This window comes from Hibiscus syriacus, unplaced genomic scaffold (genome assembly GCF_006381635.1).
Source record: "Hibiscus syriacus cultivar Baekdansim isolate YM2019G1 unplaced genomic scaffold, ASM638163v2 tig00111392_pilon, whole genome shotgun sequence".
NCBI classification, from domain to species: domain Eukaryota; kingdom Viridiplantae; phylum Streptophyta; class Magnoliopsida; order Malvales; family Malvaceae; genus Hibiscus; species Hibiscus syriacus.
Genome location: NW_024063078.1, coordinates 3,826,610 through 3,851,984, shown reverse-complemented (window position 1 = coordinate 3,851,984; position 25,375 = coordinate 3,826,610). Strand labels below are relative to the sequence as shown.

The following is a 25,375-nucleotide window of genomic DNA, read 5'->3' as shown; positions in this document are numbered from 1 at the left end:
CAACTAATAAACAAGATAAGAGGAAAAAACACACCGGTGGTATTTACAATAGCGACAAAACGTACATTAAATTGAGAAGGAATTTATGGAATCAGAAATATGATAGGATTCTGAAGCAATCATGAAAAGTTCAAGTTTAGAAAGGAACATAACAGAAAATTTACATTACAATAACAAAAGAGAAATGATTCATATAGATCTTAAAAATATATAATAAGGATTAAAGGGTATTTTGAAAATTTTAGGATCATATGGGCTTTTATAAGTTGTTGCAAAGCTAGTGTTTTTAAGAAGCACACATTGTGAGGTCTCCATAACAATAGAATATATTTAATCTAGTTTTGTCCAACAAATGATGAACAAAAATAAACGGATATCACACCCATGGTATTCAAAACAGGCACAAAAAGTTGTTTAAATTGAAAAGGGATGTATAATACTAGATTATAAGGTACGATTCCTAATCAATCTAAAGAAGATCAAGTTTTAGAAAAGAAAGCACAGAAAATATTTATATTACAAAGTGGCAAGAGTAAATAAGCATAGAGTTAATATGTTTGTGAAGGTGAGGTGTTTGTAGAAGAATGACATATGGAGTTAGGTTGCAATTTAGGAAAAAAACTATATAAAACTGATTATTATACAGCTAGAAACAAAATATATCACGTTTGAACGCATGCAAGTTTATATTTAAGTAAACATAAAAATCATTGAAGGGGTAAAAGGTAGTTAAAATTTCAAGTAAAACAATGGGTACATTAAGGCAACATACAAATTAGAGAAGTTAACTTTCTTAATGACCATAATCAGATGGTATTAGAATAGGAACATGATAATAGACAAATGAAAACTTTTAAATTCATTCAGAAAGTTGGTATTTTTCGTTCAACAGGGAAGCAACCGCTAGTTCGTTACCAATGTCTTCAAAAAGCCAAAAAAAAAAAAGTGTGTGGGACCATCATCTCATCGGTTGAGTCTATTACAGGCCACCAAGACAAAAATAGGGAAAAAAACATTCTTGCCAATTAGAAAAGAGAAGACTTCTAAAACCATTGTCTCATATGATGAATATCAACTCTGCTGATCAGTATTTCAAAGAACAATATTTGTGGCAACTAAGGACAAATATTTGAATTAAGAAAATGTATTTCAATGTTTTAGTGAAACTTTGAGATCAATAAACTCCTTAGGCTCACAAGTAAAGAAAGTAACAGTTGTTGTGGAATTCGGGTTAATTTCCACCAATAATAATAAATTCACCTTGAAAACTATTATCTAGGTGGCTAGTATGAGAACGATTGTACTAAAAATCACCCCAAGGTAGATTCCCAGGAAAGAGGAGGGGTCACAATGGTCCTTCTTAAAACCCACTTTCCTTAGACAGAATTACTAAGATAAGTAATTTTAATAGGAAAATAATTAACAACTATACCCGACAATAGCTATTAAATAGACATAAAGAGAACACCAAAATTTAACGAGGTTAGGCCAAAATTATGCCTACCTCCTCAAACACTACTAAAATAATATTTCATTAATAGAGAAAATATTACAAAGAGAAAGAAATAGTACAAATAGCCTTTAATAGTGAAGAATACTTATATTTGTAGGATGCTTAACTAAGGAGGAGGATGGCTCTATTTATAACAAAAGAATTTCCCCTCCTCCTTATACACAACCAATGTGAGACTTTGCCAAAAAACCAACAAATCTCCACCTTGGCAAATTCCACACACATATCTCAAAAATCCAATCTTCAATAATGTCTGCAAATTCATCTTTTAATTTGTAACAATATTGACCAAGTCTAAACAATGTTTAAACTTGACCGCAGTTACCACTTTTGTCAACATATCAGCAGGATTCTCAGTGGTCCGAATCTTCTGGATTATGACTCCACCTTCTTCTAGAATCTCTCGTACAAAGTGATATCGAACATCGATGTGCTTCGTCCTTGCATGGTAAACCTGGTTCTTTGCTAAATGAATAGCACTCTGACTGTCACAATGCACTTTGATGTGCTTTTGTTCCATTCCCAATTCACCAAGCAACCCTTGAAGCCAAATTGCCTCCTTCACAGCCTCTGTAACTTCCATATACTCTGTCTCTGTAGTAGACAAAGCTACTGTTGACTGTAAGGTGGACTTCCAACTGACTGGTGCCTTTGCAAATGTAAACACATAACCAGTAGTTGATCGACGCTTGTCCAAATCACCTGCATAGTCTGAATCACAATACCCAACTACACACTGACCATCTTGTTTGTCCTGCTGAAAGACCAAACCAATATCTACGGTGTTCAGAATATACCGCAGAATCCATTTCACAGCTTGCCAATGCTCATTTCCAGGATCATGCATATACCTGCTCACAACCCCAACTGCTTGTGAAATATCAGGTCTCGTACACACCATTGCATACATCAAGCTACCAACAACACTTGCATACGGAACCTTTGACATGTATTCCTGTTCTGCATCATCCTTAGGTGACATGGATGCACCGAGCTTGAAATGAGGAGCAAGAGGTGTACTAACTGGTTTTGACTTCTCATTCATGCCAAAACGTTTTAGTACCTTCCTCAGATATTCTTTCTGAGACAAACAAAGCCTCCCCAATTTTTTTATCCCTTGATATCTCTATGTCTAGAATCTTCTTTGCTTCACCAAGATCCTTCATCTCAAACTCCCTATTCAATTGAGTCTTTAGTTTCGCAATTTTTGTCTGACTCCTGGAAGCTATCAGCATATCATCAACATAAAGAAGAAGATATATATAGGATCTGTCTTTTAGCTTGCGTAAATACACACAATGATCATATTTGTTTCTTGTGTACTTTTGCCCTATCATAAACTTGTCAAATCGCTTGTACCACTGCCTTGGAGATTGCTTCAATCCGTATAGCGATTTTTTCTAATTTGCACAACATATCTTCTTTTTCAACAACTTTGAATCCATCTGGCTGAGTCATGTAGATTTCCTCATCCAAGTCTCCATGTAAAAATGCAGTTTTTACATCCATCTGAACTAGTTCCAAATCCAACTGTGCTACTAAAGCCAACAAAATTCTGATGGAGGAATGTTTTACAACTGGAGAAAATACTTCATTATAATCAACTCCCTCCATTTGAGCGTAGCCTTTAGCCACCATTCTTGCTTTGTAGCGGATGTTATTCTTGTCAGGAAATCCATCTTTCTTTGCATATACCCACTTGCACCCAATTGTCTTCTTTCCCTTCGGAAGACTAGCTAGTTTCCACGTCTGATTCTTTTGAAGGGATTGCATTTATTCATTCATGGCGATCCTCCACTTTTTATGTTCTGAACTTTGGACTGCTTCATTAAAAGTGGCAGGAACATCATCAATTGCAATTGGTGATGCAAAAGAGACTATATCAGCATAACGAGCATGTTGTCTAATGGTCCTCTTTCCCTTTCTAAGTGCAATTGGTTCATGTTGCTGTGGAGGTTCTTGGTCTGAACCTCTTCTTCATCTGGCTCTTCTTCTACCATAGGAGAGTCATCATCAGTTTCTTTACTGGCTGGGTCAATTTTTCTTCCTTCAAACTCCACCTGTTTGGGAGTTCCATCTGTCTGCTCCAATTTTTCTGAAGTCACCTTTCTCAACATGGTAGATTCATCAAAGGTATCATCCATGCTGAAGATTATTTTCTTTATTTTTGGACACCAAAGACGATAGCCTTTCACACCAGAGGTAATCCCCATAAAGATCGCCTTCTTTGCTCTTGGATCCAACTTTGACTCCTTAACATGGTAGTCCAAACCATTTCTCTAATGTTGTTTTACCACCAATAGCAGTCGATGGTAAGCGGTTGACAAGGTGACAAGCATAGACCAAAGCCTCAGCCCAAAATTCTTTGCCTAACCCAGCATTAGACAACATACACCGAACCTTCTCCACTAATGTCTGGTTCATTCGCTCTGCCACCCCATATTGTTGTGGTGTAGATCTGATAGTGAAGTGTCTGACAATACCTTCTTCTTCACAGACTTTTATAAATGGATCATTTTTGTACTCTTCACCATTGTCTGTACGGAGACGTTTGATTTTTCTGCCTGTTTGAGTCTCCACCATCTTTTTCCATTTAAGGAAAAATCCTAGCACCTCATCCTTTGTCTTCATTGTATACACCCAAACTCTCCGGGAAAAATCATCAACAAAGGTGACATAATAGTGTGTTCCTCCCAATGAAGTTGTCTTGGAAGGACCCCATACATCTAAATGAACATAATCCAAAATACCTTTAGTATCATGGATTGTTGTTCCAAATTTCACCCTCGTCTTCTTCCCTTTGATGCAATGCTCACAAAAAGCTAATTTGCAAGCCCGAGCACCCTTCAATAATTCTTGATCTATCAGCAATTTCAAGGATTTTTCACCAACATGCCCCAAGCGCATATGCCATAACCTGGTTGCTTCTGACTCCTATTCATCAGTAGAAGCTGCCACTGCTGCTGTCTCAACAATTGTACTACCCAAAAAGTAATACACATTGTTTCTTTTCCGGATTCCCTTCATTATCACCAGTGCACCAGAGATAATCCTCATAATCCCATCTTTTACCCTCACTTCTAAACCTTTTGACTCTAAGGTTCCCACAGAGATGAGATTTCTTATTAAATCTGGTATATAATGGACACCTGTTAAGGTTCTGATTGATCCATTCTGATTCCTCAAGCGAATTGAACCAATCCCAAGTGTTTCAAGAGGGGAATTATTTACTGTGTAGACAATTCCACCTTTTAGTTCTTTAAAATCAAAGAACCATTCTCTATTGGGGGTCATATGGTGGCTACAAGCTGAATCTAACAGCCATGAACTGGAACAACTAGTTGATGGCGTAGCAGTGAATGCGAAATCTGAATCTGCATCATCATACTCGACGACATTTGATTCTGAGACAGCCTTTCCCCTTTCAGGTTTGCCTTTGTTCTTTAGCCTGGGACATTCTTTCTTCCAATGCCCTTTTTCTCGACAAAAGGCACATTCATCTTTGCTCAATCTGGACTTTGACTTTGACTTTGATCTCTCTCTCATTCCTTTATTCTGACTCTTCGAACGGTCTCTAACAACAAGAGTTTCTGCTTCGACACTTGTGTTTTCTTGTTTGTCTTTCTTTCTCAATTCATAACTATACAAGGCAGCAGTTTCTTCACTGAGAGACACATCAACTTTCCCATGAAGTAGAGTAGTTTCAAGATACTCAAACTCATCAGGAAGTGATCCCATCAACATCAGAGCCAGATCTTCGTCTTCAAAAGTCACGTCCATATTCATCAGATCAGTCACTAGCTGATTAAAGCTAGTAATATGATCATTCATAGTGGTACTTGGTACATAGTTGAAGCGGAACAATATCTTTTTCATGTAGAGCTTGTTCTGACCGCTTTTCTTCAAAAATTTCTCCTCCAGTGCCTTCCACAATTTACTTGCAGAAGTTTCCTTAGAAAATGCATACTTATGCTCTCTAGAAAGACACGATCGAATAGTACCACATGTCAATCTATTGATCATCTTCCATTCTTTCTCCTCAACATCATATTTTTCCTCTCATTCAATAGCAATATCTAAACCCTGCTGAAATAGGGCATCTAGAACCTCATTTTGTCACATGCCAAAATGACCGGTGCCATAAAAAATCTCCACTGCAAATTTAACATTTGTCACAGCTGTTGACGACGATGTGGATGTTTTTGTTGCGTCTGACATTTCTGCTACAAATTCTATTTAATAGCTGTCAATGCAGAATGCCAATTATCTCAAGGAAATTTTTTCTGATGTGGAAGATCAGCCTAAGCCGCAACCACAGAGCATACTAAAATAAACCAAGAGCTCTGATACCAATTGTTGTGGAATTTGGGTTAATTTCCACCAATAATAACAAATTCACCTTGAAAAATTATTATCTAGGTGACTAGTGTGAGAACGATTGTACTAAAAATCACCCCAAGGTAGATTCCCAGAAAAGAGGAGGGGTCACAATTGTCCCTCTTAAAACCCACTTTCCTTAGACAGAATTACCAAAACAAGTAATTTTAATAGGACAATAATTAATAACAACTATACCCGACAATAACTATTAAATAAACATAAAAAGAACACAAAATTTAACGATGTTAGGCCAAAATTATGCCTACCTCCTCGAATACTACTTAAATAATATTTCACTAATAGAGGAATTATTACAAAGAGAAAGAAAGAGTACAAATAGCCTTTAATGATGAAGAAGTCTTATATTTGTGGGATGCTTAACTAAGGAGGATGATGACTCTATTTATAACAAAAGAATTTCCTCTCCTCCTTATACACAACCAATGTGGGACTTTGCCAAAAAACCAACAACAATTAATAAGAGGTAAGCAAATGGACTGAAGCCAAATATTATATTAGGGGAAAAACTAAAAGGAAAAGGCAGCATTCTTCACTTGTAAGAGTCGGTAAATCCACCAAAAGGCATGCGAAGGCTGATTATGAAGGCTCGATAGGAACTTGTATAGTCATTAGTTTTAATAGCCTGTTTCAATGTTCTCCATACTATTGATCCTTCTTTTTCGTTGTGCTAGTATTAAGGCAAACTTTAAAAAATAACATTCGTTTACATCTCTTAAAAATAAAACCTTCATTTTCTCTCTTTGTTTTAGTTTAATTAGCCTGTATTTGAGTACAAATATTTATAAATAGAATATTAATGATGTTATATTGATGTGTGCTAAAATAGAATATTAATGATGTTATATTGATTCATAGAATATTCATAAAAGTAGTGAAGCATGTTCTTTGTCTGGTATTTGAAGAATTGATAAACTGCATTAATAAATTTCAAAGTGTGGATTAGGTAGGTTGCGAGATTAAATTTGTAAATCTAGGTATCGATACCTTATTATAGAATATAAATTTTAAAAATTAATATGTATATATTATTTTTAATAATTAACATTATTTATTTTTTAAAATAATAGTATGCAGTAGTTATAAGATAATATCTGTTCAGAATCTTTTTAATTAATTAATAATACACATGCATCTTATAAAATATAACTACTCGTACTCAAGATCTTTAGAGATAATAATATTTATTTTTATCATTAAAATCAATTAACGTGTTCAACATTATTTGTTAGTGTAAAATAAAAATGATGTTAATATATATTTAATATATTACAACAGTGTATAAAAATGACTATTCAAAAGAAATTATATTTCAATTATTGGATATGTTTAGAATTACAAAGATATTTATCAGCAAAATAATAAATAAATGTATCTGTTTTGTATATAAGAAAAAAGTAATGTTATTTTTAAAGAAATTGCTGATTATCCTTCTTGCTTTTTGTAAAAGAGATCTTATCTTCCTCGTAGATAAATAAACCATTAGTTCAACTTTAACTAATTAAGCATTTCGATAGTAAAAAAATAGTGATTTTGGTACGCATAGATAGATTCACGGTTGCAGTTGGGACTATTCTTTTTAAAAAATATTTTTATATTTTTATGAATAATTTTTTTTATTATGAAAATTTTATATAATTATTTTTTAATATAAAATTATGTGTTGTTTCTCTTGATAAGGATATAGGGATAGGACAGTAATCCTCTACAAAATTTAAATTATTATACAATTTAGATTTTTTTACATTTTCTATTTATAATTTATTTTTATTACTAAAATTTTATAAATTTACATCCTCTTATAATTATAAAAATTTATCTCTTAACATAAAATCGTGTATATGTCTTTACCATAGGTACACATCTTTTTTTTTTTATGTAAACTATGTGAATAGTCCCCTTTATTTTTGGTCTGGTAAACTTTGGTCATCGGTTTAAAAATTAAGCGCGCATGATCACTTACGTTATCGGTCCGTTCGGTTTAGGTCTAATAGACTTTGGTCATCGGTTTAAAATTTAAGAGCGCTTGATCCCTTACGTTATCGGTACGTTCGATTTAAATCCTTCAGCTGTTAACTTCCATTAATCCATTATTTCTGGTTTGATAGACTTTGGTCACTAGTTTAAAAATTAAGAGCGATTGATTCCTTACATTATCAATCTGTTCGATTTAAGTTCCTCCTCCGTTAACTTCCATTAACCTATTAACATAAATATTAGGCGACAATTTAAAAATACTAAACAAATCCACATAAATCACTAACAGTAAGTGAGGTAAGAATAAAAAGATCCAAAATTCCGAAATCATCTTCTTCTTCAAAACTTTGACATCCATGTCAGCTCACAACCCAAGAAAACAAACTCCATATGCTGAAAAACTTTAACATCTATCTCAGCTTTTGAGGTTTTGCAAAAACTCCATACTAACTGAAACTAAACCCATACTTAGAAACATTGAAATCAGACTAAACATGTATGAAAAAGTGATTTGAAAAACTATCAATCCAACAAATGAAACATATCTCTCGAAGCTAACAACCTAAGAAAACAAACTAAAGGCTTTTTGAAAACATTTTACTTTTTCTCTCGATTCATGTTCTTCAATAGCTACTGTTACATTATTCTATACTCTATACACCTTACCAGTAAATACCCACCTTACTAGTAATTAGTAAATACTTGTGGCCAATTTTTGTTCAACTATTGTTAGAGATTGTGCTTCTTTATTTCCTTTTGGGACTAGCAATCTTCGCACTTTTAACCGGTGTTCTCTACATAAAGGACTCAAAGAACCCACTGCATTGGTTGCTTCCATTTATCTAAGTTTCTTTTGGAATCATGGTTGAGTTAACATGCATGGAGGCAAAATGGATTCTCATGATGAAAAAAAAAAAGATAATGAAGGTGAAAAAGTACAGCGGTGACAATACCCAGGATAAGAGTGGAGAGTGGAGGTAATCTCACTGCACTCACAAGTCACAACTTGGGTTCTTACCGGTTAACTTACCATAAACTTTCTTATAGGACTTTATCAAAGATATCCGCACAAAAGCTCTCGTTAGATTATGGGTGATAAACATAAACGTGGAGGTTGGACTATGTTTTTCGTGGTTTGCAAAACCTCAAAAGCTGATATGGATGTCAAAGTTGTTCATGGAGTTTGTTTTCTTGAATTGTTTTTTTTTTGGATAATTCAAATTTTATTACCCAAATAGCAAAGTTTGCTACAACCAATCAACCAATGATACAACAAAAGAACTATGAACATACAAAACAAACAAAAGATTGGTTAGGTTATATTCCAAGCACTACAAAGAGTAAGGTTAATACTATTTAATCTGTTAATGGATTTGCCCTTTATTCGAATGCCTACAACATTCTTGATTTCTTTGAGCAAGGCTTCAACATTTCTCCGACGTCCTAGGAAAATTCTGTTGTTGCGTTCTTGCTACAAAAAAAAGTGAAAGCAGACCATGCAAGCTTCAAAATGATAGTGATAAGAGATTTCACTTTCCAAGTAGAACAAGCTGAATCTATATAGGCATCCCAAGACATGAAAGAAGGGTTCATACCTGTAAACTGCAGAACAAAAATCCAGAGTTCAGCTGCTAGAGGGTAGTGGAAGAAAAGATGGTCTCGAGACTCTTGGAAGAGGTTGCAGTTGATACAAATGCTTTCAGAACAAATTCCCATTTGTTGGAGTCGATCTCTAGTAGGAAGATGATTGAGAAGAACCATCCAAGCTATCAGACTATGTTTGGGAATATGCAGTGGAAACCAGACTAAACGATGCCAAGGAACCTTTTGTTCATGCGTTCGGTTTACTTCCCAGATTTCTTTGGGTTGTATACCAGCAGTGAGAATAGGGAAAGCTGCTGTTCTCAGTTTTAAAATCCGTTTTATGCTCCAACTTACGTTCACTCCAGCTTGAAATAGCCAAAAGTCTTGGTTCTTAAGAACATAGCTGTTGAGCCAAGCTACCCAGAGGGAGCCATTTCCAACAAGAATCTTCCTGATAAGATTAAAATTACAGACCCTGCACCAGTCCTTTAAGTTTTTCAGACCAAGTCGTCCCTCAGACTTTGGAAGGTAGATACGAGCCCAACAAACTCTAGCTCCAGCAGCCTTTTTATCAGCTCCTTTCCAGAAGAAACGGGAGCAAAGCTGCTCCACCTTAGTTAAGTTTTCTTGAATTGTTTGTGAGCTGAAATAGTAAAAAAAAAATTCAGAAGCTGATATAGAATTTTTTTAGTTAGTCTAAGTTTTTGCACTAACTAAAAGAGAGCAAATTTACCAGTGGAGACTACGATTTGATTTACATGTTGATTTTGAAGCAAAGTCTAAAGGGTATATCCCTACATATCTGTTAACACTAGACGAAAAAGGGTACAAAAAGAGCAGAAGAAGTTTCAAAGTATCGGAAAAATAAAAATAATAACAATAACAATAAGAAGAAGTCATGTAACGTGAAATTTTTTGACTGAAGGGTTGAAATTGAACACAAAACTACTTAATTTTTAAATCAATAACTAAAATCAGTCGAACCGAAAATAAAATGAATTATTCTCATAGTTTACCCTTTTTTAATCGTTCGCTACTTTGACGACATTCCCACTAAAACCATTTCATGGATATGCACTCGCTTTACATAATTTATATTTATATTTCTTTTCTATTTAAGTCAATTTTAACCTAATTTATTTAATTGATGATTTATAAGAACAGACGCATTCAAGTATATATATATATATATATATATATATATATATATATATATATATATATATATATATATATATTCTGTATCAGCAGTCACGATTTTTAAAGATTTCTTTATCCTTAAAGTGGATACGTATTTGAGGATGTTTGTATTTGTTTAGGTGTTATCTCTTGAAGCTTCCTTCGTCCTGGTTTATATTATTATTATTATTGGACTTTCTTTTTTGTATATTTTGGAGTACTTTTTACTCCCCCTCTAGATTTTATAATATTATTTTTGACGTATGAAAAAGTAATTTTATTCACAATTATCATAATTTCGCGTATTATTAATGTTATAATAAATTTAATCAAATTAGTAGGATAATCGTTGACTTTAAAAGATTAATCTAAATAGTAAAATAACATAAAATATATTTAAATTATAAAAAGTTATAACCAACTTATAAAAGTGATATATTTTATCATGGACTAATCGAGAGATATTGGAGGTGATCGTAATTCTGAAAATTCTAAACATAATTTAAATATATTTTTTTATTTTTTTATTGATGATTTAATTTTACATTTCCTATAATTTTATATATTTAAATTACTAATATAACTTAATAAAAACTATAATTTTTTTACGTTGATTCTTATATTTTATAATCCAATTATATTTATTGTAACATGTAAAATCTCTCCAATTATATAATGATGAAGAAAGTAAAAAGAAAACAAAGAATGGGTAGAAGGAGTTGTAAGGAAATTTCCTAATTCCTTGGTCCGCAATGCAAACTCTAATTAGGCATATCTACATAAGAGGAGGAAGAATGGACCGCAGGGAGAAGGAGAGGGGAGGAATAGTTTGCAATTTCTTACCACACCTTTCTAAATGGTCCCCTAGGAATTCCCCGAATTGCCACTCATTTTTTTGCATTTAATATCATTTAGGTAATAAGATAATATAAATATATTCGATCGTTCTTATAGTTAAAATATTTAAATATTTTGTTAATATTTATGATTTAATCTTATTTCATCCATTTAGAATATAAGTATGTCAAATATATATATATATATAATCACTTTAGTATATAATTCAAAGTTTAATCGTATTATATAAACACATAAGCATACTTTCACATCGAGAATATTTGAAGCATATTATTTAGCTCAAACACCATATAATAACACTATCAACTTATCATATATTATATATAATGAATACATGTAACATATAAGCACAAAGACAAATTAAATATATTCATATAGTCGAATTAGTAAAGTTAAAATGATTTTAATTTTATATACATATCAATCATCACTATATATGTCATTAATTTTTATCTCATACATGTACGCACACTAAACATGCATTCATTATCATATATTTATATTATCTACAATTATATAAAATATTCTTATCGAATTAGTAAAGACTTACAAATTTTACATCTAAATATAATTAGGTAACATCATAATCATTTTATACCTTATAATATATATATATATATATATATATATATTAAAATAATAATAATGTTTTTAGTATTTTATATTTTTATTTTAAAGCGAAACAAATATACTTTTATAGGAAAAGAAAACATAGGCGGTATGTTTGCGTGATTATATATATTATATATGGAGGAAAGGAATGAGAAGTTTTAGGTGTTGAGTTGGCAAATTAGAAGCAAGGCAACAATGGAGTACAACGAGAGTGGCATCAACGTTGACGATTATAACACGGAGCTTCTGCCTCAGCAAGAAGGAACGTCGCCGCCGTCGTCTTGGCGTCTCAACCTCGACAAGTTCCACCTTCACCAGCAAAGGTTAAACTCCGATGATGATTCTCTCTCTCGCCTCCTTTGTACTTATAGTAAGTTTATTTCTCTCTCCCCCTCTCTTCAATTTCTACTTTCTCTTTGTCAGATTTCTATTCTGTCGGCAGGATATGTTAATGTTATAATTTTATATCATAATAATAAAGACTGTGTTTTCAATATGGTTGAAACTTTAATTTGGTTCTTTTGAGTGGAAAAACAACATTGTTTAGGCCAAAAATGAATTACGAACACGTGAGATTTTATGGAGTTTCCCGGTAAACTAAAACTGGTTTATGCAATTGCTGAGAATTTTTTTTATCAGTTTCTAATTGTTGGTGGTCATTGTATGAGTGACTGAGTCAAGACTGTCGAGTCACGATTTTCATGTATGAATTCATTTACCGAAAAAGTGAAAAGTGCTTTACCATAAAGGAGAATCAATAATGGAAAAGTTTTGTATAATACAAAAGTTCAATATTCCTCTCCTCCACAGATTTGATTGCTAGTATGATCTTAAGCCTAAATATCTGAGAAATTATGTTTTGCTTTCCGGGAATCACTTGTGTTTAATGCTTATCTTTGTAATTTTTGCTAATGAAATCCCATAATTAAAGGGAAAACTTCAAGTTACACAACTTTAATTCTGGTATATTGTCTATAGCAATTGTCTCTATATTGTAAAAGTTTCAAGCTAAGGGGGCCATTGTTGGTTATTAAACTAAGCATAGAATAATACTCTCTGCTAAAAAGCTGGAAGTGTTTCTCCATTGTCCCAACAACATATACAAAAATGTACCAAAAAGAAAAACAACATATACAAAAGATCATTTTTAGGTGCCCTTTTCTTGATAATTCAGCCATCAAAGGGACCACTGTGAGATGAGGCCTAGGCCAGAATTGAAGGGCATGTAGGATCCACTAGTTATGATGGTTTTCCATGTACAATGTTTATGTATTTATAAGAAGTTATAGTTTCATCATTTAGTCAGTTTGTCAAGTATAATCTCTGATGATGTTATGGTTGTTTTTGGATTCTCTTTCTTTCCCTCTTGACTTAAGAGAAACAGAGGAAGGTTTCAGAATACTACAAAAAGCAAGAAAGGCTCCTTGCTGGATTTAATGAGATGGAAAGCATGAATGAGATGGGTTCTTTGCCTGGAAGCCTAACCGAGGTAGTTTCTTGTTCACCGTTTTTGTTGAGGGAGTTTTCGACTCTTTCGTGACAAGTTTGTTAAGTGTCGTCTGCTGGACAGTCGGTCAAACCCCCAGCGGGTTGGTATTTGACGCGGTAGATACTTCACAAACTTCTCATGAATGGAAGATCCTCAGCAAGTTTCTTCCCCACAAGCAAATCAAAGTACTGTAAATGCTGTATTAATACTATTTTGTATTCAGGATGAAATGAAGCAACTAGCAAGGAGTGAGAGGATGGCAGTTCATCTGTCTAACATTGCTAACATGGTTCTTTTTGCTGCCAAAGTTTATGCCTCTATTGAAAGCAGATCTTTGGCAGTTGTTGCATCAACTTTGGATTCACTCTTGGATCTTCTCTCAGGATTTATTCTTTGGTTCACGTCGCATGCCATGAAAACCCCGAATCAATATCACTACCCGATCGGAAAGAGACGAATGCAGCCCGTTGTAAGTTAATTATTTCTCTGCTCTTCGCTCCGATATAAACTTATGTTTCATCATGATAAATGTATTAACAAATCTAAAAATTTCAGGGTATCATTATTTTTGCTTCAGTAATGGCAACTCTAGGTTTACAAATATTGCTGGAGTCTGTCAGGGAACTTATTGCCAAGGTGTGCCACTTTGATTAAGTTAAAAACTTAGTTAGCATCAAGTCATTTTGGTATGGCCACTACTCTTTTTACTCATTTTGTTGCTCTAATGTACATACAGTCCCATCCTGAGATCAATCACAATCAAGAGAAATGGATGATTGGAATTATGGTTTTCGTGACGGTAGTGAAGTTCGCCCTGACGGTATATTGCCGGCAGTTCAAAAATGAAATCGTTAGAGCCTACGCACAGGATCATTTCTTTGATGTTGTTACTAATTCAGTTGGTTTAGCTACAGCTGTTCTTGCTATCCATTTCAAATGGTGGATTGATCCATCCGGAGCTATAATTGTGAGTTCAAGTTGCTTCTCAAATCTCAATCACATTCATGCTACTAATAACAAGGTAGTCATTTATATCTCTTAATTCGATAATTGCAGATAGCGATATACACGATGAGTACCTGGGCAAGGACGGTGATCGAGAATGTCTGGTCACTAATTGGAAGAACTGCTCCACCTGATTTTCTAGCAAAATTGACATATCTGATATGGAACCACCATGAAGACATACAGCACATCGATACGGTTAGAGCATATACGTTCGGTTCGCATTACTTTGTGGAGGTCGACATCGTGTTGCCGGAAGACATGCTGCTGAACAAAGCACACAACATTGGCGAGAAACTGCAGGAGAAGCTAGAGCGGCTACCAGAAGTCGAGCGAGCCTTTGTGCATATCGATTTCGAGTTTACACATAGGCCTGAGCATAAGACCATGGTCTAATTCTTGGCCTTATCCATGATGCTCTTGCATTGCTGGTCTGATTTCGCATGTTCATATATCTGTTCTCCTTGGAGTCTCAAATGCTACTTTTCATTACTTTAGATCATTAACAACGCATGAATTTCACTCTTTTTAGTTCCACCGATTTATTATATTTAATAATTAATTTTTATTAAATTAGCATGTATAAATTTTCAAAGAATTCACAAATAATACAACCAATAAATTAACAAATAATTTACAAATTTGACTTATTAAATTATATAAATTTGTAATAATTTTTAATATTAACATATAAAAATATGTTTTACATATTTTCTTTGAAAAATTCGATGCTTATCTTAATTGTGTGTTTAAGGGTAATTTTGCCTTGTAGTCCTCTCAAATTAACTATCCGAATAGTTTATGGATATGTCACCCTAACCTTTTTCAGAATTGAGACCACTCCTAGCTTTGTTTAATAGAGACATAAGGTTCATAGATGGATAAGTTAAAGTAATAGCTGGTGCATCCCCACCAATATTATTCTCGATCCATTTTTTTATTAAATTTTGTTTATTTATCGGTAATTAAAATATACAACTATTTTTATAATTTTTTTATATTTTTTTAATTTTTAAAGAAAAAATCGGTAATTATAGAAGGTAGTTTAGATTTATCTTTAATTTAAATATAATATTAAAATAAATTTTATATGATAGTATCTAAAATTTCAACTTAAAAGTAGCCATAGTCACCGGCGGTGCAGCGGCATCGGCGAAGCCACGGCACGGCTGTTCGCAGATCACGGTGCCCGTATGATCATCATCGCCGATATCCAAGACCAACTAGGCCAACAAGTAGCCTCATCAATCGGTTCTCACATCTGTACTTACATGCGCTGCAACGTTACCGACGAAGATCAAGTGAAAGCATTGGTCCAATCCAGCGTCGAAAATTACGGCCAGCTTAATATTATGTTTAGCAATGCCGGGATTCTTAGTAAATCCGATCAGACCGTTCTTTACCTTGATTTCCCTCAGTTTGATTGGCTGATGGGGGTCAACCTCCGCGGTACGATTGCATGTGTGAAGCACGCGGCACGTGCAATGGTGGGGAGCCGGGTGAGAGGAAGCATAGTGTGCACGGCGAGTGTGGCTGCCAGCCGTGGAGCCCCGCAACTGACGGATTATGTCATGTCGAAGCACGCGCTGTTGGGGTTAGTTCGATCGGTGAGTAAGCAGCTTGGGGTCCATGGTATAAGGGTGAACTGCGTGTCGCCGAATGGGATGGCGACGCCGAGGACGTGCCAGGCGCATGAGAAAAGTGTGGAGGAGGTTGAGGAAATCTACGAGGCAGGAAGAATTCTGAAAGGAGCCGTGTTGAGAGCTGGAAATGTGGCCGATGCGGTGCTGTTTCTCGCAAGTGTTGACTCGGAGTTGATTACTGGCCATGACCTCGCCGTGGACGGTGGTTTCCAAGATTGGTAATTTGCTTTTATCTAAACTAATTTTCCCCCTTTTACATAATATTTTATAAGAAACCTCAAGATTGTAAATTGTAATTGGTTTGATTGAACAATAATGTAATTTTTTATTTTGTTTTGTCAGGCTACAACGTAATTGTGACATGCTTTTCGTATATTTTATTAATATGCTTAGGATATAATTTATGTACATTTTAAAATGGGTAAATTACACTAGTAATCACTTAATTTAATTAATATTATTAAATTGTAATGTGTCGATTAAATTTTAATTCAGTTCATATGATTGTCATTATAATATTTAGGGGAACATAAATTTATGTATATTTAAATATAATTATTTAAAATTTAAAATTTACAGAATTTAAATAGCTTAAATATTCTATATTTTTTTCTAATATGTATTAAAAGAATGGATAAAACAACTTTTAACACAGTATTAGAGTGTTGTATCATCAAACTAAAATGAAAATAGTTATTAAGTCAGAATTAATGTGGATAAAAATAAAATTTAGAGATAACATCTTAAACAATTATGGAATTCAAAGAATAATTTGGATCAAAATAAAATTTAGAGACTAAATAAAGAAAACATAGAAATCAATTCACATTATTTAATTATGTCCTTGATAATAAAAATATTGATTTTTCAAAATATAAACATATCATTAACGGTTAAAAAATATAAATGAACCGAATTTGAATGTATAAACCCGAATTTGAATGAATAAGTTTATATTCGTGTAAGTTTGTTTATGTTTAAAAGTATTCATGCTCGTTTAAATTTTTAATATCATATTCATGTTCATTTATTTATTTTTGAAGATATTCGTATTCGTTCGTATGTTTGAAAATATGTTCATTTACAAGCTAAAAATAATAAAATTACGCCACTAGTACCTAAACACTTTAAACTTTATAATTTAAACTCTAAATTTCATCATGTGTTCAATTTAATCTCTAAATTCACTAATATTTAAAATATAAAAAAAATAAAAAGTTAATGAGGTTCTAGACGAGCTTATATACAAGTCATTAAATGTGCTTGTTCATGAACAGAAACGAACGAGTCAATAAACTAGTTTATTTGTGAATAAAAATTAATCGAATACACCTATGTTCATGCTCAGTCATTTATTAAACGAATATAAACATTTTTTCATACTTATTTATTTAGCTTAACAAATGAACGATATACGAACGGTTCTCGAATAATTTACTGAACAATCTGTTCATTTTGTACCCAGATACGAATGTACTAAGCCCCTAAGAGAGGAAGTGAATCCCACTATTTTAAAAATATTATAAAAATTTATTTAATGCGTTAATAGGAGGAGAAAAAAAATAAAAAATCTATATACTTAATTATTTTAAAAATTGAATATTAAAATTTCATTTTGGAACATATTTTTAAATTTCTGGATTTACTACTGTTTATATATAAACAATGATGGGCAAGGACGTAATTTTCAGAATAAGTAATTAGGGCTTCTCTTCCTTCCCTATTTATAATTTGCATCCCTTTGAGTTTTCTGCCTCACAAGATTCAGTTGGCCCGCCCCTCCTTTGCTCTCCTGTTTATATTTTCAAATTAAAAAAGAACAATCAAGGGTTTCTCTTTTCTCTCTGTTATCTTTTCTTGAACATATAATCTGATTCTGTGTTGATTTTGATGTTCAGAAGCTAATCCGTACCACGTGAGATCTTTATTTCTCTTTAATGCATTCATTCAAAGCTTAGTTTCTGAGTATCACTATTTGCTTTTCTTTTTCTTGATCCAACATGGATCTATGTATTATTGATATGATATTTGAAGGCTGTGATGACTGAAAAATATACCATCAAACTATGAGAGCTTTTTGTCTCTTTGATGTAATCATACATTATTATATATCTGAGCCTTCTTTATTTTATTTTATTTTTGATTCAATTGTTTTGGTTAATATTCTTTCTTTCTGAAGCATTTGTGCATTCAAATGCTTGCATTTATTGGATAAAAATATTTAAAGTTAAAAGTGGGATGAAAGAAGATGGAAGTGATGATTATTTCCCTAGATGAACGAAGCTGAACATTCTGTGCGATTTGTTTTTCTCTAATTCGTTAGAGATTCTAAGCCAGTACTCCGATCCATCTTCATCTCTGTGAAATCCCAGTTTAATTTAATTTTTAATTTATTAAATATGTAATAACCTTAGGGCCGGTACCGAGTCTAGTTAGATTAGTATTAAATTTCATTTAACTTGAAAATTTTATCGTCTAGCTTGACTTGACTTACTTAAAAGCACATAATTTTAAAATTGTCAAATTTAACTTGACCTCAATTAAAATTTAAAATTTGAAGCATGTCGAAAGAATGATGCTTATTTTCTTGTGCGGAGTTCTATGCATTGGCAAATTGTATATGTTAAAAATGTGTTTGGATGAGCATAAATTAGTAGGATGGGTATGAAACTTGAATTTAATGGGTTTCGATTCAATCGGGACATATTTTTTTTAAAAAAATTGGGTACGGGTTAGGTCGGGTCTGGTTTGGGTTTAGGGTGAAAAATACTTGATCAGAGTAAACATATAATTTTATCTTTATATTTAAAGATAATTGCAATAATACCCCCTCTGTATTATGTTTTTCAATTAAATCTATAATTTTATTGAATAAAAATAATATTTTGTTAATAAAAATATTATTTCGTGTCGGATTTGGATCAGGTGAAGAGTTTATATTTTTTGAGTCAGGTTGAATTCAGGTGGAAGATGAATAATTTTTGGGTCGGGTCGGGTTGAGCGGAAGCCCGACCCTACTCGATCCATGTCTATCCCTATAAATTAGGTGATAGAAATGATATATATATATATATTCTTCAATCACTTAATGAATATTTGTTTTAAATAATATTATTTAAACATTAAAAAAAACAATCTCATATATGAGAACCTCACTATCATACTTGTTGATTTGGAACGGTTAAAGATAAATTATAAACTTAATTAGTCTTATAAAAATTTAGATATTTGGATTTTGAGTGTTTTAGAAACCAAATATTCAAAACTTTACTTAAATGTTATACGGACAATTCAAAATTAACAAGTTTGATTGCTAAAAAAAAGTTTGATAGTGAAGTTCTCAAATCTTACGTTGTTTAGATATTAATTCTCCAAGTGTTTAGATATATTGTTTTGGACTTATTCATTGAGTTATCGAAAATAAGGTCAACATACAGATTATTATCGTCGTCTAGTTTGTAAATACGTGTATTCAACAAATACCATATGTGTTTCTTAATTTTTAACAAAATTTATACAATTTTTACATTTACATTTTTTACTTTCATTATGACCCTAATCATTGTAAACATTGAGTATTTTGATCGAATTTTCTTTCACGTAATTAAACACTATCCTGTCAAACACACTTTTTGAAAAGCACAACTGATGTAACATATCTTTATGATAAGAATGCTATTTTTTTAACATTCATCATTTTATACACATAATATGTGTCATATAAATACTTTGGACACGTAAGACATTTTAAGTTAGTATAAGCATTAATCTTTAGTTAATTAATGATCTCCTTCTAATCATACGTCATTCTAACTCAAAATGAAACAATAAGGGCTAAAGTATTTTAAAAGATATGGATCAAAATAACTATTTAATCAAACGTTATGGTAAATGTCGACACTTAAATCACTACTCACACAATATATGAAATTATTTTTTAATGTATAAAATTACATAAAGTTAAAGTTTATGTATCAAATTGTATATTTTATTAAAAAATATTTGTAGGCTTGAGATATATCGAATTGTATATTTTATTAAATGTTATGTATCAAATTGTATGAAACTTTGATAGTGAAAATACTTCAAACAAAAATAAAAGTTAAAATAACTATTCAATCAAATTTTAAAATTAAACTTTAAGGTCAATCATAATAGTAAAGTGAAGCATCTTGAGAAGTGGAGTAACATAATCTGAAATTGATGTATTTCAATAATAAATGTAGGGAGATTATAAAGAGACAATTGAAAGACTATAGGTTAGATTTGTGGAGTTTAAGATATTTTCAGTGGAACATATATTGAATTCACGTTTAAGAGATAAAAAAAGGTGAACTAAAAATTTTGGGTCCGACAATTGTCAACAACGATGATCTATAATGGTAGTGAGCGACAAGCAATAAAAGGTTACTTTAGTCGAATATTCGAGTTGAAAGAGTTATTAGATTTTATGAAGAGTGTGATAAATGAATGAAATAAAAGTTCAAAATTAAATTGATATTTTATCAAAAGTTTAGAGGTTAAATTGAAAATTAACCATTTCTTAAAGATTTCATTTCATCAAAATAACAAAAATTTAACAACTCAGTGATTAAATTATAAAAAATAAATAATATAAATGACTGTAATTTAAATGTTGACTAAATAAAATCAAAACAAAAAAGTGACCAATATGGTAGTTTACCCAACTTACAAAACATTTGGGGTAAAGATCCTTAAGCATCTTCTATTGTTCCAAGTTTTAATTTTCAATACCAAACAAAGAAAAGTCCTCAAATTTGGTTCACGCCACGTTCGACACTTGAAAAACACATTTCATGGCAACCTTTAAAACCACTTATTATTCTGTTCCCAAACTTCAGAAAATCAGGCGAAACACGCACAGTCACACACACACATCATCTCCGCTTCTTCCTCCTCCCCGTGAAAAGCTAAACAAACTTTTTATTATTCTGTTCCCAAACTTCAGAAAATCAGGCGAAACACGCACAGTCACACACACATATCATCTCCTCTTCTTCCTCCTCCCCATGAAAAGCTAAACAAGCTTTTGAATACAAAAGGGCCTCCCCCAATGGCTTTTGTGCTACCAAATCTTTCTCCTTCCTTTCTTCTTCTTCAATCCAAAACTTGCTCCAAAGAAAAACAACCCCTCTTTGCCCAAAGTTCAAAGCTTTTCTCTGAAACTCTAACTGTTCAATACCCAACACTTAAAGGCTCCCAGGTAAGCTCCCCCCCGCTTCATCAGGACAAGCTCGACCACTCCCAGCCACAAAGAGATGAGTTTTATGTGAACCTTGGACTTGCTGTTCGGACTCTTCGTGAGGATTTGCCTTTGCTTTTCACAAGAGATCTTAATTATGACATTTACAGGTAATTTCTTCTTCTGAGGTGTTTTTTTTTTCGTTCTTTTGGTGATCTGGGCTTTATTTTATTTTTGAAGTTTCTTTTTTTTTTGTCAGGGATGATATTACTTTTTTAGACCCTTTGAATACATTTTCTGGTATTCAAAACTATAAATTGATCTTCTGGGCATTGAGATTTCATGGTAAAATATTGTTCAGAGAGATTTCCCTTGAAATTTTTAGGATTTGGCAACCTTCTGAGAATGTCATACTGATTAGATGGAACTTGAGAGGTGTCCCTAGAGTTCCATGGGAGGCCAAGGGTCAGTTTCAGGGTACTTCGAGGTACAAATTAGATCGAAATGGGAAAATCTATGAGCATAAGGTTGATAATTTAGCATTTAATTTCCCACAGCAGCTTAAGCCTGCTGCCTCAGTGTTGGATTTGGTTGCTGCCTGCCCGGCTAGTCCTAATCCAACATTTCTATGGGGTCCTCTGGACACCTATCCATCTTCTTGGGTCGCTTTTTATCGCGCAGTTAGGGAGACGTTGGATCGAGAAGGATATTTGCTTTCTCAAGACAGTTTGGCTACCTGTTCATAGCCTGAATTACTTCACACTTTATATATATATGGTGAAATTTTATAATACATATACCTGTATCAGCACATTGCATTTTGTATAATGGATATGGAAATAGCCGGTATAAGGTTTTGTTAAAGGAGAAGGTGTATGTACATAGGCAGGAATGCTGGAGGCTTCGTTTTAATTCTTGAGTTAGAGGAGGAGAGCTTGCACATATTGGCTCAGTTCAGTTCTTACACAAGTCTATGCATTTATACATGATCTTAATCTATTGGTTTAAGTAGAAATTATATATTAGCTTTGTTTACTTAATTGAGTGTCAATGTGTCATAATTTGCTTTTGGGTAGAATCTAAATGTTGTTTGCATCAAAACATAAGTTGGGCGAGGCATAATTGATGGATAAGCGTTACTGTTATTCCTTTCCAACATGCTCCCTATGTCTATGGTTGAAGTTTAGGAGGAAAAAAATCGTACAAATGCCGTTGTTCTAATGTTCAATGCCCTCAAAGTTTGTAGAGTATGGTTTGTATTTCTGTGAGAAGTGGAAATCTTTGATGTGTGTTATTCATTATGTTATCAGTAAGGATAAGTAGGAACAACATACCGGTTTACCGTAAATCTTTCTTTCCCTGTTATGCCTGGTTGAATCTCTGTTTACTCTGTAATTACGTCAGTTCTTTTGAACCTTATTTCTGGTAATTTTTCTTATAGTCTGCCATTTCTGCTTTAGCAATCTGCAACAATTGCATAACCTCCACCTTGATTATGTTTTATTGAAGAATTTTGTTCCACTAGTAAGTTTACATGGTTGGTTACGGAGGACATGATTTGTTGTTGATGCTTATAACGCGTTGGTTACAGTGGCTGGTTCTTTTATCTTTCGGAAAGTTGGGAAGCTGCTAAGATCATTACTCAAGCTACCCTTTATTTTCACTTCTGTTAGAAGCTTTAGTTTATACCTTAACTCATTGAACCAAAGCCGTTGCAAACTATTTGGTGACATAGATTTGGCCTCTTCTATGGCTTCGATGCATGTCATAAATGTTTTATTACTCGAGTAATACATGGTTTGCTGCATAGTTTAACCTATGCAACATGAATCCTTTGCCAGCATGATATCATAGGGACATAATCTGAGCTAATCCTTGAAGAAGTATAATTATGTGAAACTTTTCTCATTAAATTTGGAACATTTTTGTCAACTTTATGGCAGTCTTGTCTGTATAGTCTGGTTTTGGATATATCTGAAGCCAATTCTTTGCATAGAGAAACACATGCATGTAGCATCATAATCCTCGAGGGATTGGACAATCATACAACTTATTCATATTGTTTTATTTTAAATGATTAATGTCATTCTATGATCATACATCTTAGTCATATCATGTTTAAAGCTTTGAATTCTGTAGTCATGATATATGGCTAATGTTCGGATCCCATATTCATTCTATTACATCTTGAACTGGATATTGATTGACGCTCACAATTGCATGAAGAAAAGGAACTACATATCTCAGCAAATAAGTATGCAAAATGTGCTGTTAAAAGACCCTAACAGAAAGGCTTACCTTGATCTAATTCTCTGTCTAGCCTAGAGCTGTAAATGAGCCGAGACAGATCGTGAGCTACTCGAGATCGACTTGATCAAGGCTCGATAAATACTCGGATCGAATGGACTCGACTCGAGCTCGAGCTCGACTCGAATTCTTAACGAGCTGAAACGAGCTACTCGACTCGAAAAGCTCGTGAGTAGCTCGAAAAAAATGTTATATTATAATTTTAGATTTTTTAAAATTACATTATTAAAAATATATTAAAAATACACTATTGGACAGTATTAATTTACATGATGTCAACTTAATATATATGTTCACTTTTTGGGTTGGGAATTACAAGTTTGTTTTAACTTCTCTCTTCTTGAGTGGTACTTATAATTTCTTCGCTCCGAATTGAACGGATCCGCTCCAGATATAGAATCTTGTGATTTTTGAATCGTCAACACAAAGCTAAAAATGTATAAGTCTTTGATACATGGAAATAGGGCAATTCATCAAGAACACATATTATGCAGTAATGATATGGTTGGTATTTGATGTGTAATCTGACTTCATGTTAAATGAGCTACTCTTTAAGCTTCCTAAGTAGCTTTTGTTTGACGTGACATGTCTAAATCCTTCCCTTGCATGTTTGGATGTTATTATGGTCATTTGACTTAGATTTCTTTCCGGTACCATCCGAACTAACTTCCTTCTTTGAACAAAATAGTCAAAAAGTTGGGTTTACATTTCTAATGCAATTTTGGTCAAAAAGAAAACAAGAATTCTCAGGTTGCTCAACTCAGAAGCAAAAGCATTGCACCAGAAAAATACAAACAAAAGCATTTTGTCTTCCTTTCACTCTTTTAATGAGCATGTTAAGCAACACAAGTGTAACATCTTTACTAAGTTCCATTTACATTACCATACAAATTAGTACAGAAATATACCTAAGAAGAGCCTAAAACACCACTCTTCTCACCATTTCTCTTCACACCATTCTTTTCATTTATGCATCAGTATTTGTCAAGAAAAAAAAAAACATGTTTCTCATAAAGACCGGCACATTAGCACAACATTCAAAGTTTAAGTCTTAGTATATATTGTTTTCTTGAAGGAGAAAAAGGGGATAAAAAATAACCCCTCAAGATAGCCTTCTGTTCTTCTTGATGGATCTCCATTTATTCAGGTATATATGTTGTTTTATTTCCTTCAGGCAGCTGCAACAGTGCCTGTTCGGAAGGGGTAATCTTCAGACTTCCTTTGATCATTCTTTCTCAAAGCTCTCATTGATGAACAGAGGTTCCTATTCTTTTCCATGGCTTCATCCATGTCTATTTGTTCTTGCCTGCACTCTTCACTACAGAAAGGCGTGTCCCCTCTGCAACACAATCCAGTATCCCACATCGGTAGGTTTAAGGCAGTTTTGCGCTTGGGATATTATAAAAGGAGAGGATACGCGCGTTTAAGGATACATTGTGTTGGGGGCAACGTAGCTAAGGTCGAACCGAGGTGTGTCTATTGCTAGTTGAAAATTAGTTCCAAATGCTTCTTAGGCCTTGAGCTTGAAACGAGTTTAAAATCGAGTTCTTGAATTTTCTTTGAGTTTGGGTTTTAATATTTGTTTGAGTTTGAGTCGAAATTTTAGG

At 33.0% G+C, this 25,375-nt stretch overlaps 2 protein-coding genes, 2 non-coding genes and 1 pseudogene across 4 annotated transcripts; all 5 read left to right on the top strand.

Moving 5' to 3' along the window:
• Window positions 1-12,269: 12,269 nt before the first annotated feature.
• On the top strand, window positions 12,270-15,105 carry LOC120160464 (metal tolerance protein 9-like). The gene is made up of 6 exons (XM_039170880.1): window positions 12,270-12,491; window positions 13,498-13,610; window positions 13,834-14,079; window positions 14,166-14,246; window positions 14,347-14,577; window positions 14,667-15,105. The coding sequence occupies exons 1-6, from the start codon at window positions 12,317-12,319 to the stop codon at window positions 15,009-15,011; spliced, it is 1,191 nt and encodes a 396-aa protein (XP_039026811.1). The 5' UTR covers window positions 12,270-12,316; the 3' UTR covers window positions 15,012-15,105.
• LOC120160155 lies at window positions 15,027-16,498 on the top strand (annotated as a pseudogene).
• A 1,792-nt stretch (window positions 16,499-18,290) lies between these two features.
• LOC120160771 lies at window positions 18,291-18,378 on the top strand. The gene has a single exon (XR_005519451.1). It is a non-coding gene; the product is annotated as a small nucleolar RNA snoR116 (small nucleolar RNA).
• A 128-nt stretch (window positions 18,379-18,506) lies between these two features.
• Window positions 18,507-18,608, top strand: LOC120160770. Its single transcript, XR_005519450.1, has one exon. It is a non-coding gene; the product is annotated as a small nucleolar RNA Z103 (small nucleolar RNA).
• Window positions 18,609-21,160: 2,552 nt separating this feature from the next.
• Window positions 21,161-22,494, top strand: LOC120160465. The gene is made up of 2 exons (XM_039170881.1): window positions 21,161-21,631; window positions 21,721-22,494. Exons 1-2 carry the CDS (start codon window positions 21,333-21,335, stop codon window positions 22,205-22,207), a joined length of 786 nt encoding a protein of 261 aa, XP_039026812.1. The 5' UTR covers window positions 21,161-21,332; the 3' UTR covers window positions 22,208-22,494.
• Window positions 22,495-25,375: the final 2,881 nt, after the last annotated feature.